This window comes from Pseudoliparis swirei, chromosome 19, assembly GCF_029220125.1.
Source record: "Pseudoliparis swirei isolate HS2019 ecotype Mariana Trench chromosome 19, NWPU_hadal_v1, whole genome shotgun sequence".
NCBI lineage: Eukaryota > Metazoa > Chordata > Actinopteri > Perciformes > Liparidae > Pseudoliparis > Pseudoliparis swirei.
This window is the reverse complement of record NC_079406.1, coordinates 23,844,014-23,856,923: the sequence shown is the minus strand read 5'-3', so window position 1 is coordinate 23,856,923 and position 12,910 is coordinate 23,844,014. Positions and strand designations below refer to the sequence as shown.

Below are 12,910 nucleotides of genomic sequence, written 5' to 3'. Positions count from 1 at the left end.
ACATATATATATATATATACATATATGTATAGGCTTGTAAGCCCATATATTATATATATATTCATATATATATATACATACATATATATATATATATGCATATATATATATATATATATACATATATATATATATACATATATATATATATATTATACATATATATACATACTGTATATATTTATTTATGTATATATATATATATATATATATATATATATATATATATATATATACATATATATGTATATATATTTATAAATATATATATAATATATGTATATATATATTTGTTTGACATATATATGTCAAATGTTATGGATATATATATAATAGCTCTATTAACACCAATTAATTAATTTATTTATTTTAAATGCTTGCTGAAATAAATAAGGCAGTCGGCAGATATAGGAAAAGGCGGAGGCGCCGAGGTTTATTTTTCATTCTGATTTCTCGGTGCCGACATTGTCTAAATCCGGGTTTGGGGTAAGGGGGAGGAGCTAAGACACAGAATACCAGAGGGTCAACAAAAAGAGACGTCTCTAGTGAAATCACTGACACTCTATCTTCCCTTTTCTCTGGATGCCAAACACAAGTGTTGGCACTAATTGGAGGCTTTCGGGGGGGCAGTGGGAGCGCGGTAACCCGAGGAGGAGCCGGTGTGAGGCGGTGACGAGTTTCAGTCGCCGTGATGAACGTGCCCGGGGAGTTGAAAGACTTCAGTGTGTGTGTGTCTGTATGTGTGTGTGTGTGTGTGTGTGTGTGTGTTTTTCACACAACACACCATGTGCTCGCACACTTCTTCTGTGCATCCACTCTCACTTACAGCCTCGCAGCTGCGACTTCACACAATCTTATCACAATTTGTCATCCAGTGTCAGATGACACTTTGCGCGTTGCATTAAGAGCTACGTTTCATAACAGTTATGAAAGTTAAGGCCAACGTGGACTCGAGGGATTCTGATTTTACTCAACTCAGGCTATTTCTACCTTGGGGTGATTAAATAGACGACGCCGTGTGTTTTACGATATGGCTTACGTTCACACATATTACGATACAGTTTACAATATGTCGTAATCCTAAACATAAGCTTACCGTAACCTTATTAAATGGAGTTATTCAATGAATGTAATGCTTTACCTCATGAACGGGCAGTTGTCCCCATACACACACTTAGATTATTTTCCTGGAGATTTACCCTCACCTCAAAAACCTTTTTGGTTTTTAAAAGGATTATTCATAAAACAATTTGTGAGGGTTATAAGTGTGATTGAAACGTATGCATATGGAAGATGTATGTGGATATATAAATATATATATATATATATTATAAAGAAAAAATGAAATATATATATATGTATATATATACATATAAATATATATTATTTTTTATTTTATTTATTATATATATATTATTTTTTATTTTCTTTATTCTTTGTCTTTATTTTATATGAATTTTCTGATTTATTTGATTCTAAGAATTTAGGATAGGAATATATCAGCATTTTTTGCTTCTACCTTTACCTTTTCAGTCTTTCTGTTTTGTATATTATATAGAATAATATTGTATTGCAATGATTGATTGAATAAAATACACAACACAAAATAACCAAAACCAATGACCCACAATTCAGCTCCCCCCCCCCCCCCCACACACACACACACACTAGTGGTATCGAGTGAGGCCCATCTGATATGACCTGCAGATGTTTTGCTCTGCCTCTGCAGCAGGTGCTTACACATGTCCATCTTTCCCACTCGGCCAGGTTGACCTCGTGGTTAAAAAAGAGCGCACCCTTCTGTCAGGCAACATCTGAGGGCATCACCTGCCCTGCAAAAGTCTTCCTGAGCAAGGTCATTGACATCCTGACCCCCCCCCCCCTTCAGGGTCACTAGTCTGACCTTCCCTGTAGATAGAGGGGCATAGAAATGGAGCATTTCATAGCAGGGATCAATAAAGTATCAGTTTATTACACGGTAAAGCCGAGGGGCTCAGTCCTGTCAGTGCTGGGACTGATTTAAGTCCTTGTGACCTTTGACATCTTCACTTAAGGGGCTTCCACGGGTCGTATTTGTCCACCTGTTGATGACAGGACTGGGCGTTCCAGAGGTTTAAAAAGTCGACAGCTGTACTCCGGCCAGAAAAATGTGAGTTATTAGTGTGAATTTATTTATTTTTTTGTCCACTCTGTGCCGGTGTAAAAAGGGAGGAAGCAGCTTGTCTGAGAGCGCTGCTACTGTTTGTCTTCATGTATCGTCACAGGTCCCGTAAGCTTTCTGGCATGCTCTTATCTCGAATCACGTGTAATATATATATATATACACTACAGTTCAAAAGTTTGGGGTCACCCAGACAATTTCGTGTCTTCCATGAAAACTCAGACTTTTATTTATCAAATGAATTGAACATTTCATAGAAAATATAGTCAAGACATTGACAAGGTTAGAAATAATGATTCATATTTGAAGTATTAATTTTGTACTTCAAGCTCAAAGGAAGGCCAGTTGTATAGCTTATATCACCAGCATAACTGTTTTAAGCTGTGCTAACATAATTGCACAAGGGTTTTCTAATCAGACATTAGTCTTCTAAGGCGATTAGCAAACACAATGTACCATTAGAACACTGGAGTGATAGTTGATGGAAATGGGCCTCTATACACCTATGGAGATATTTCATTAGAAACCAGACGTTTCCACCTAGAATAGTCATTTACCACATTAACAATGTATAGTGTATATTTCTGATTAATGTTATCTTTATTGAAAAAACAGTGCTTTTCTTTGAAAAATAAAGACATTTCAAAGTGATCCCAAACTTTTGAACGGCAGTGTATATACAGTGATGTCATGTATTTGTCACGGGTCTCATCACACACACAAACTGTTCTCCATCACACACACCTCTGTTTCGGTCTTTTGGAGGCAAAGCAGGTTAACAGGTTATTTTTCTATTGTTGTCCCTTGAATGCTGTAAATGCTGGAAAAAAATGTGAAGTTACTTGAAAGTATTTGTATTTCTACCGTGACGACGTTCTGTACTATCGAGCCGTTGTAGACGATAGGACGGTTAGTGTCGGTGAGCCCCCTAGAGGTTTTTCGCCCAACTGCATGTCCACACGAATAGCTGTGTTACTCAATTAAATGGAGTTTCATTTGTTTAATGAAGTTACATTATTGAAGTTAGACTTTTTTACTTTACAAGAAGTGATTCACTAAAATTCAAAACAGTGAGTTGGCTGATGACGGTGATGCTTCTGTACAAGTAAGCCGATCAGGACTGTTGATCCTATATTAAAACTGTGAGCTTCATCATTTATTTAATTAGTGAGAAAACGGGAGGGAGGGGGGGGGGGGGGCAGTGATCATTATTATCTATGACATTCTGCCATGAGCAGGTCTCTTATCGTTGGACTAGTCATGTGTGGAGATCAGCAATAATATGAAGCTTTGACCTTAATGTCAATCCCACTGTAATTATTTTTTTAAAATCATCTGATATAGATATGATTGTATTCATCCTTATTATGGTATTGATTACATACATTATGTACACAGTACATCCTTATGATAAAGAGAAAAGTCAACCAACTTTGATCACACTATATACCTGAATAAATAATATTTCACAGAACAAGAGGATATTTTGTGTATTGCAACTCAGAGAAAGAATGATGTCATTGTGGGTTTCTGCAAACCACAGGATACGTTGAACATCAATGTTTCTGAACTAAAAATACGTTTCACATCAGCTTTGTTTCACGCTCGCAGAAACACAAAATGCCAACTGGTAACGTTATGGATCGAGTGGTTTAGGCCACAGGTGTCAAACGCAAGGTCCGCGGGCCGATTCTGGCCCGCCACGTCATTTTATGTGGCCCCCTGACGGCTCATGATCACCTTTTCTTAAGAAAAATATCATGGGCTTTTATTTTGAAGGTTTCAAATGAAACGAATATACATTATAATATTAGAGAAATGTTCTTATGATACAATATGTTCGGCAGTAGTATATACGTTTCTATGTTTCAGTTACAACCGGCCCTTTAAGAGAGCGGCCATGAGGCTGATGTGGCCCACGGTGAACATGAGTTTGACGCCCCTGGTTTAGGAAAAGTACTCGGTTTAAATTATATTTCATCCTGAAGACTCGGTTGTGTATTGAAATGAACTGAATGCACTCCGACATACATTCAACAATCGCTTCATTATTTATCAAACAAGTGGCAGTTTTTGTGAGTTGCTGCCACATTTCTGCCCTTAGTTCAGCTAACCTCTGCTGAGGGGATTTTGGGGCCGTCAAACCTGTCACACCTGCTTCCACATCAGCGCGGCACCCAGGAGCGAGTCCCAGACGGGTCCCACGCAGACACATTATTTCTTATTAATGGTATATGAAAGATTCCCATGCTGTTTTTCAGCTCCTTTTTTTTTCTTTTTTGCCCGACTGAATGTAAACGCCCCCCAAAAAAAGCAATAAATATCCAAAGCAGGGTGGGGAATTTACTGCACCTGTAGTTACCGCCGCTCCGTCTTAATGAGCAACAGATGCCGGAGTGATTGCGTTGAGCCCGGAAGCCACGCGACCGAGAATTTGTTTTTTAATTCTTCTTCTTCGGTACGGTTTCATCACCTGACCGAATTAGCTTCAACTCTATTGCTCGGGGTTCATTTTGATCAGCAGGAAACGGGGTTTGAAACGAAGGGGGGGGGGAAACAATCTGTATTTCGTGTCCCGGTGTCTCGGCCATCGATTACCGGACAGGAAGTGGCCGTCGTGAATGGTTACCCATAATGCATGAGGCTGCTGGGTGAACACGATGTAGTGCTGGACCAATCCTTACCCCTTTAATGTTGGAAAATAACAATGTGTAAATACAACCCCCATGGCACTGTTATCTATAAACATTTTTTACATTTTTTACATTTTAACCAGTACCAGTTGGAGTTGTAAATAACAGCTTTTCACCTTTAAACGTGTCGAATGTGACCTCAGAGATATTTATTGCTTTCTCAGGCTGAAATGTTCCTACTTTTCCAGAAGAAAGCCCGAGTTACGTCCACTATATCATGTCGGTATGACCACGAGATAAAACTCCAAAGCTAAGTAGTGGGACGCTGTAATGATATCCTGTGTGGAAAGATTAATTTAGTGAGCCTAACAGAAGCCAGAATGAATGCTTCTCATTCCTCCCGCTCTTTTATTAAATTGTATTTTTATGAGGAACATGCAGTACCCTGGACACGGGGCTCTCATTAGTTAATCCTAGCTTCAGGCCAGCTAACATTTATTAATGCATCTGGGTATGCATGCATGTGTGACTGTGTGTGTGTGTGTGTGTGTGTGAGGGGGTTGGGTTTAGATTGTGTGTGCAGTCTTCTGTGTATAATAATGTGCATTCATCTTCTAATACTATCCTATAATGTCTCTCTGATCATCACTAGTAGTAGATAATCAATGCTTGTGTGCAGCCATTTGAACGGAGTGAACACGGTTCTCTGCATGTTGCCGGGCAGTTTAGTTTTTGGCAGGGGGAAGGTTAATGTTTAACAGCATGAATGGTTCACCCACTAACGTGTGAACAAAGCACAATGGCTGCACTGTATAGGCTCCTATTTATTCAGAGTCACTTCCTCCCTTAATAGCCGGCTCTACTTTCCTTCACAGAGGGGAAAAAAAAGTAGGTCAAGGAAAAGTCATGTTTGAGGTAATTCACTCCAGGGGACCAGCTCCTCTGATCATTAGATGACATTGGTTAACCCCTGAGAGTGAGGTCATATTCAAGTCAACGATACACCCGGCATCCGGATGGTAGCGTGTTCTTTTTTTGCATTTTTCTTTCTTTTTCTACAGCAGACTGGTGGGTAAATATGAGAGGGAGGAAGTTTGAAAAGAGAGAGAGAGGCATGAAAAGACTGTTGTAGTGGTATTGATAAAGAAAGGCTTACGGGTGAAAAATAAAATACGTTTGTGGCCAAGTGGACAAAAAGATCATTCTTGAGCTTCGTGCACGAAGACCTGAACCCGGAGAGGAATGCAAACGTTGTTCCCCCTCCCGCCGCAATTACTTGTGATGAGTGCGTCGAGGATTAGGCGGGATATTTGCAGACTCTTTTGGATTAAGCATGATTTGATCCACTCTGGAAAACCTTTTCATCAGGAACTATTGCTTTCAAGTCCAGGCATTTTTTTCATCTGTCCCCCCTCCCCCCCCCCCCCCTTTCTCTGCACCGGCAACCTCATATTTTCCTTTCACATTCCAGACGTCCGATTTTCCCACTGAATTCTGCAGAGAGAGAGTCCTTAATTAATAGCAAACATAGAGTATATTTATAATTGAGAATTTTTTTACATTTAATTTTGGCCAGTTAATACCTGGTATGTGCAGTACAGCTGGACTCGTATATTAAATCATCACTTTTCTCTCTCTCACATTATTCATTACTTCTGTAGTGGGGGTGTGATTAAAGAACATGTCGTTGTGATGGAGGGCTTTAATCGCCCGAAGGATATTTGCTTGTTTCCTCCCGAGGCAGCAAATGGACATAGAAAAAAGTCAATCAAACCGAGATTAAAAGATCAATCGGACATTTATTTCCATATTGTCTTCAAGGAAATCAAATAAATATTGATTGCCGGAGCAACACCTTAGTTAGATTAATTAGATTAATAGAATAATGTTTGTATTAACCCCATTAAGAGGGTGTAGTCCTTAGCTAGAAAATATAGCTTCCACTGCTATCTGTTTTATCAGTGAAGTCTATTTTCTATCCATATGAGCCATATATTATTATTTTTAATACTTACTTGTTTTGTACTTGAGGCCAAACTCTTCTCAAAGTCGTTCTCTGAGAAGTCATGGCTGGGATTAGCTTTGCTTTGTATCACACACTGTCATTCAATCTGTTCCCAGCAGACCAAACTACAGACATCAGAGGGATTATCCCTCTGATGTCTGTAGTTTAACAAAACAATGACTTCAGATTACAGATATCCCTCAGGGATATCTGTAATCTGAAGTCATTGTTTTGTTAAGTGTCTTTTGTTCTTTGGTGCATTCAGTGGGCACGCCGGGAGAGTGAGTGCGGATGTCATCAAGTTACACCTTGATTCATAATCGGGGTCAGAGAGGAGTCGGATGCCTTTCTGTCAACGACAAATACAAAAATGAAACCAAAAAAATGAAAGGCAGTCCAAAAAGAAAATTCTCTGAAGCCATACGAATTTGGGTAAAGGTGGATTTATGTTGTGTACGGTATCTTATGTGAAGGCGTATATATAAAAAAACACTTTCAAGGATATTTTCAATATCAAGAAATTGGCGTATTTTTTAGAGTTTTCATAGTTTTCAGGTCCTTTGGTGAGACCAGGTGTAACACACTGGATCGTCCTGTAACATTTTGTCCTTCGACATTTAAAAGAAATATATATAAATATATGTATAGACTGAAATTATTATCGACTATGCCTGAATCAAAATATATCTCACTTTACACTACAATAAAAAGAAATTCAGCTGATATTTGAGCCAGCTTTTGTCTGAAATCAAGAACACATCATTTCAAAAGTCACTAGGAATGATTTTGTGTTGAGTTTGCCACATTTGTTAAATTGTGACTGACCTTAAGTGACGTAACACAGAGAAGTCGGTTTGCGCCCCTAGTGTCAGTGAGCGCTCCTCCAGACAGAGTTGTTGTCGTTGGAGTCGCACCGAGGGACCAGAGTGGCTGTGGAACGCTTACCTGACGTGAAACGGGGTGAGAACACGGCACCAACTTAACCTGCTGATGTTTTTGTTTCTATTGGATGCAGTAAAAAAAATGAAAAAATAAAATAAAATAAAAGCCCCAGGGTATGAATCACCTTAAATTAAATAAATGACAAAAATAAAGAGTAATTAAGCTCAAAATGTGTTCCAAATATAAACGTGTCTCACAAGTGGCACCGGGGGAAACGGTTGCTCATCCGTTTAATGCGCTAGCAAACTTCCAGGAGCACGCTCCTTCTCCTGGGTGCATTAATCCCTCCGCTGGTTCCTTCGACAGCAAGGCTTTTGGATTAGTTTATTCATACTGAATGTTCATCAGTTACGCACAAAATAAATACCGCTTAAACAAATTGGAGTTCCCTGGGGATCGGGATACATTTATCAGTGTAATATCTGACAGCAACAGGAACACAGCTAGCCTAGCTTCAACAAAGGTAGCTTCTAGAACTCGAAATTAGTACGACGTTTAAAACCAACACTTAACGCAGACTTTCATGAATCCGGATAAAACCGACTGACACTTGGTTACTAATGTGCTAGTTAAAAAGTTAACAAGAGGCCACCTATGCGCCCAGTGTGTGTGTGCTAAGCCCCCCCCCAGAACGAAATTTTCGGATATCAGTCAGTCGCGCGCAATTCCAGGATGCTTTATTTTCATTGGTTGCTGGATTAAATCTTACCCAGATACAACAGATACAGGTTTTTTTCTGATTGGCTATTGTGTAGCCCATTTCTTTTTTCAGCTCATGTTTGCGCGCTGCGGCACATTAAAACATTAAATCGCGAGAGTTTTTTTCAGCGTGAGAAATACGATGTGTGGCGGGAGAGCGTGACTTGAGAGCCCTGAGAAAGTATCTGTGTTGTGCAATTGTCTCGGCTGAAGTGCCGATGAAGGTGATTGTTCATGAGCATTATACTAAGACGTTGGTTATCATGGAAATAATTGATGCTACTTTCTGTTGATCCTGAGTGTTTAAAACGTGAAACTTTACATACCTTAGGCCTACTTCTATTTGATACATCATGTCGGCCCCATGAATAGAAAACAGTCCCGCAACCAGCAGGGCTTCAAGGGTGTTCAGTGGTTTTGAGGCTCAGGTGGAAGCATCCGGATGGGACCCTGTCGGGGGGGGGGGGGCGGTAATGGCTTCTTGAGAGGGAGCTTGGTTGCGTTTGAAGTACTCTGCATTGAGAGCTAATGTTTTAGATTTGGAGAGTGGTGTTAACAACGCGCCGTTAAACACGGGCTACGGGCCGTTCACACACATAATAAGGTAATACACACTCTAAAGGCCCCTTTGGAAGATTGAGTGGCATCTAGTGGTGCGTAGCATATTGCAACCAACCAAATACCCCTCTCTCTCTCCAGGTGTGTGTTGGAGAAACTGTGTTTCCTTCACTTCACCTGGGTCTCTTCACCCCAGCGGCCTCTCTGCTTGCACTTCCTGTGTGTGTGTGTGTGTGTGTGTGTGTGTGAGGGCAGTTGGAGGCGCTCGCTGCAGTGATAATGAATGACGGTAACGTCGGGGCTTATCTGTACTCTGGTGATTTATCACAGGGGCCAATTTTAAAGTATCCCCACCTTCAGATAAGCTGAGATGTGAACGGCTCTCGGCAGAGACGGTGTGTGCGCTCTATGCCGCTGCAGAAACGTGGCGGACTCTGTAGATATTTATAAATGGCCTTTTCTATTCTTACAAGAACACTAAGATTCTTAGTTTCAGGTGATGTTATACACTGAATAAAAGTGCTGAAAGTTGTATTCCATTGCTGCCAATGAATCACGCTAAATGTTACACACTGTCCCTTTAAATGATTGTCGATGTGTTCATTTCAGCTTAGTTTCTGATGGAAGGCACATTTTTGGAGTTCATATTTTGGATATACTCGCTCTTTAAGTTTGATATGTTGCCGTCAGACGGTCCATTTCTTTCTTCAAGCGTACGCCCCACATGTCTTACCCTTGAACCCTTGTGTTTATCAGAGCGCCCTGACTATGACCCAGCTGCAAATCCAGGCTCCTTTCAATGAGGTTTGAGCGATTTCCATAATGGAATCAATACAAATTGAAATATCAATAATTAAATAGCCCCTTAATTTCTTTTAAATTAGTCTTTTAGATTTCTGGAACAGCTTGAGAGCGTTTTTTGTTGTCGTGTGTTTGTATATTTTCTTGCATTTGTTTATGCATGTTAAGGTTAAAGACAAACCCCAATGGAACAATGATATTGCCTCATCATTTAATAATCCGCCTGTATAAATAATACCATGTTTGAGTTAGAGCCATATGGTGTCAGGGTTTCCCAGACAAGACTGTCGAAAGAATGAATAAATCATTAAGTGAGAGCTTCAATCTGGTGTTCCTTCTTTAAAGTCCCACCTTTTCATATCGGACATCTGCTCAATATTTCATATTGCGTCATATCTTTTTGGCAAAGTGCTTGACATGTCTACAGTTTCGAATCGCAAGGCGAGCGCCAAATAATGCAACCTGAACCAATGAGACGGCTAGAAAAACACAATCTGATTTCTGATTTTTTTTTTTTAGGAGTGCAAGATTCCCATCAGGAGAAGGTCATTACAGTGTCTGGAGAGGGAATGGTCCACAGCCCAGACTTCCCACGCACTTATCCCCGGAATACGGTGTTGGTCTGGAGACTGGTGGCGACCGACAACATGAGGATCCAGCTCGCCTTTGACGAGAGGTTCGGTCTGGAGGACCCAGAAGATGGCATGTGCAAGTAAGAATATCTCTACGCTAACATCCTGAGTATTTGCAACATATTTGTCAGTGAAGTTCCGGTCCTTTCTTTCCCGTCCTCTAACCTGGGCTCGTGTTCTGGGCCTATTGTGCGTTAAAAAAGGTTTAGCATGCACGGGTCCAACCTCCCGAAAATGCTCAGTATATTGTTCAAATGGTTTTTAGATGTCCCTTTAACCCTCCTGTTACCTTTACATTTACGAACATATTTTACCCTCGGGGTCAATTTGACCCCAGCATTTAAAACCTCCAGAAATTTTTTAGAATTAATATTGTTTCCCAAGTTTAAGTGTGAGGTACTTTATGTTTGTTTGTTGACTACCTAAATAGCCCTTTAAATATATAAAAAAGTTGATATTTCTTATATGTTTGACACAGTGAAAAACAGCCTGGGGTCAAATTGACCCCAAAGAACACCGACATTAAACATTGAATGGGGTCAAATTGACCCTAAAGGTAACGGGAGGGTTAAAAAAGCCAAGAAAAAAAAGCTTTCATTGTCTACATGAAAGAAGGTATTGATTTCACTTGATGCGAAGGAAGATCTCTTTCTGAAGGTAGCCGGAACAAAAAGTTTCCTCTGCCTCGGGCCGTCTCTCGTCAAATGTCGGCTTCGCCCGCGTCGGGGGCCGGGGGTTGAGACGCGTCCTCCCCGCGCGGCCATCTTTCAAGATTTAGATTTAGAAATCGCCTTCGGTCCGTCGTGGAAGCTATTGAATTTTTGAAAACTCAGCAGCGGAGTGATTTATTTTTCGCCCGGTTCATGGTCCCGATGACACGGCACACACGCGACACACCTTCGGACTAGCAATACACACACACACACATACAATGCATCCTCTGCTTTATTGAGGAGTCCACTTTCAATGACTGTCTGGGTTTGCCTCTGTCGCCATTCAATTGAAAACAGGGATCCCGAGCCTCAACCCATCGATTTACCCCTCACTGCATTACGCCCAGTGCCAATACATCACAGCTGACTGGTTAGCATGGAGGAGCCCAATCACTGGAAGGTGGAGAATGGCTGGGGGGAGGGGTGGCCTCGCTAGTCACTCCTGGAGAGCCCCCTAATGGATGACGGGGTGAATGACACGGCAGCTGGAGATGCATCTTGTGAGCGATCAGCCGGCCATATAAGGAAATTAGAAGAGGATCTGAATCAGTGCGAAGCCACTTGTATTAATCACTGAGGTGTTGGTGATTCTGACTCATATTTCGGTCCGGAGTCTGGCTTTGAGCCGGTCAGGATTCACGCCTCCTGTGTGACGATATACTTCCTGGATCCTGCTTTTTGTAAAAGGAAAACACAGAGAAAAAAATCAGTCCGTCAGGTAATCTGAGCTGCTCGGCCCGCTGCTGTGCCTGTTGACGGACGAGGTCGGTGTTTTTCTGTTGAAAGTTCCCGAGCCGGAGACAATGACAACATCCTTTTTTCATTTTTTTTTTTCAGGGTCAGGCAAGTCATCGCCACGTCTACCGCTCCCACTTTCACACGTTTCACTCCCCCCCACCCCACCAACCCCAAAATGAGGCCCGACAGGTTGCGATCGGATCCCGAGAAACACACACACACACACACACTCTTGGCACGGTTGGCAGACTGACGAATGCGCCGTGCAATCGCAAGCAGAAACAGACGTAGATTCACAAGTGTATGTGCTTGTCTTTTCTCCCACCCTCCCTCTTTCCCTCCCTCTCTCTCTCTCCCACTCTCTCATGCACAAGCATCTGGCCCATCATCGGAATACACACTTCATCTTTCATGTGTGTTGAAAAAACCTTCACTGGACTTGACTCCACCGTGTTGGCAAAGGCAAAGCACGCGGTGGTATCGATCCGCCGCGCGATGTGACGCAAATAAACCGGACGAGCCGTCTCCTGTCCGGCGTTTCGCAGCAACGGCGGACGGAGGTAGAACAAACAACGGCGGGAGGCGCGTTCAGCTTTCGGTAGAGACTCCCGAAGACGACATGGAAGCCGCGTGGCCGAGACGCTCGTCCGCAATTCTGTTTTTGATCCGCGGGGCGCGATTGAAAAGCATTCTTACCAAATCCACTGGAGCAGAGGCGTATCGGGGAGAGGGGTCGGTCTCCGCCGCCGGTTGGCATGGCAGCAGCAGAGCCTCACAAGGCAGGACTGATCTCGGAGAGGCATTTAGAGGAGGACGGGAAAAAAAACAAAAACAGTGTTTGGTGTTGCTAATCTGCGTCACGGCCGCGGTGGATGCGGCATCTATTAATAACGCACGAGGAGAAAGACTTTGTGGGAGGAGAGCTTCGTGAATATTGAACACAGTTCGGCCCCCGCGTTGCCCAGGAAAGGCCTCGCTGCCGTCGGCCGCTGTGAGACTCCTCCGGGGTTCTGAACCTGTTCACGGTG

General features: G+C 41.9%; 1 protein-coding gene and 1 long non-coding RNA gene across 4 annotated transcripts in view; one reads left to right on the top strand and one right to left on the bottom strand.

Moving 5' to 3' along the window:
* The window catches only part of pdgfc (platelet derived growth factor c), a 48,046-nt gene that overhangs the window by 21,335 nt on the left and 13,801 nt on the right, over positions 1–12,910 (top strand). For all 3 annotated transcript variants that reach the window (XM_056439593.1, XM_056439592.1, XM_056439594.1), the window contains exon 2: positions 10,319–10,511. In XM_056439593.1, the coding sequence (XP_056295568.1) occupies positions 10,319–10,511 (193 nt within the window). The remainder of the gene's footprint in view (positions 1–10,318; positions 10,512–12,910) is intronic.
* LOC130209767 (uncharacterized) lies at positions 11,359–12,895 on the bottom strand. The gene is made up of 2 exons (XR_008834697.1): positions 12,579–12,895; positions 11,359–11,815 (listed from the first exon to the last, which is right to left on the bottom strand). It is a non-coding gene; the product is annotated as an uncharacterized LOC130209767 (long non-coding RNA).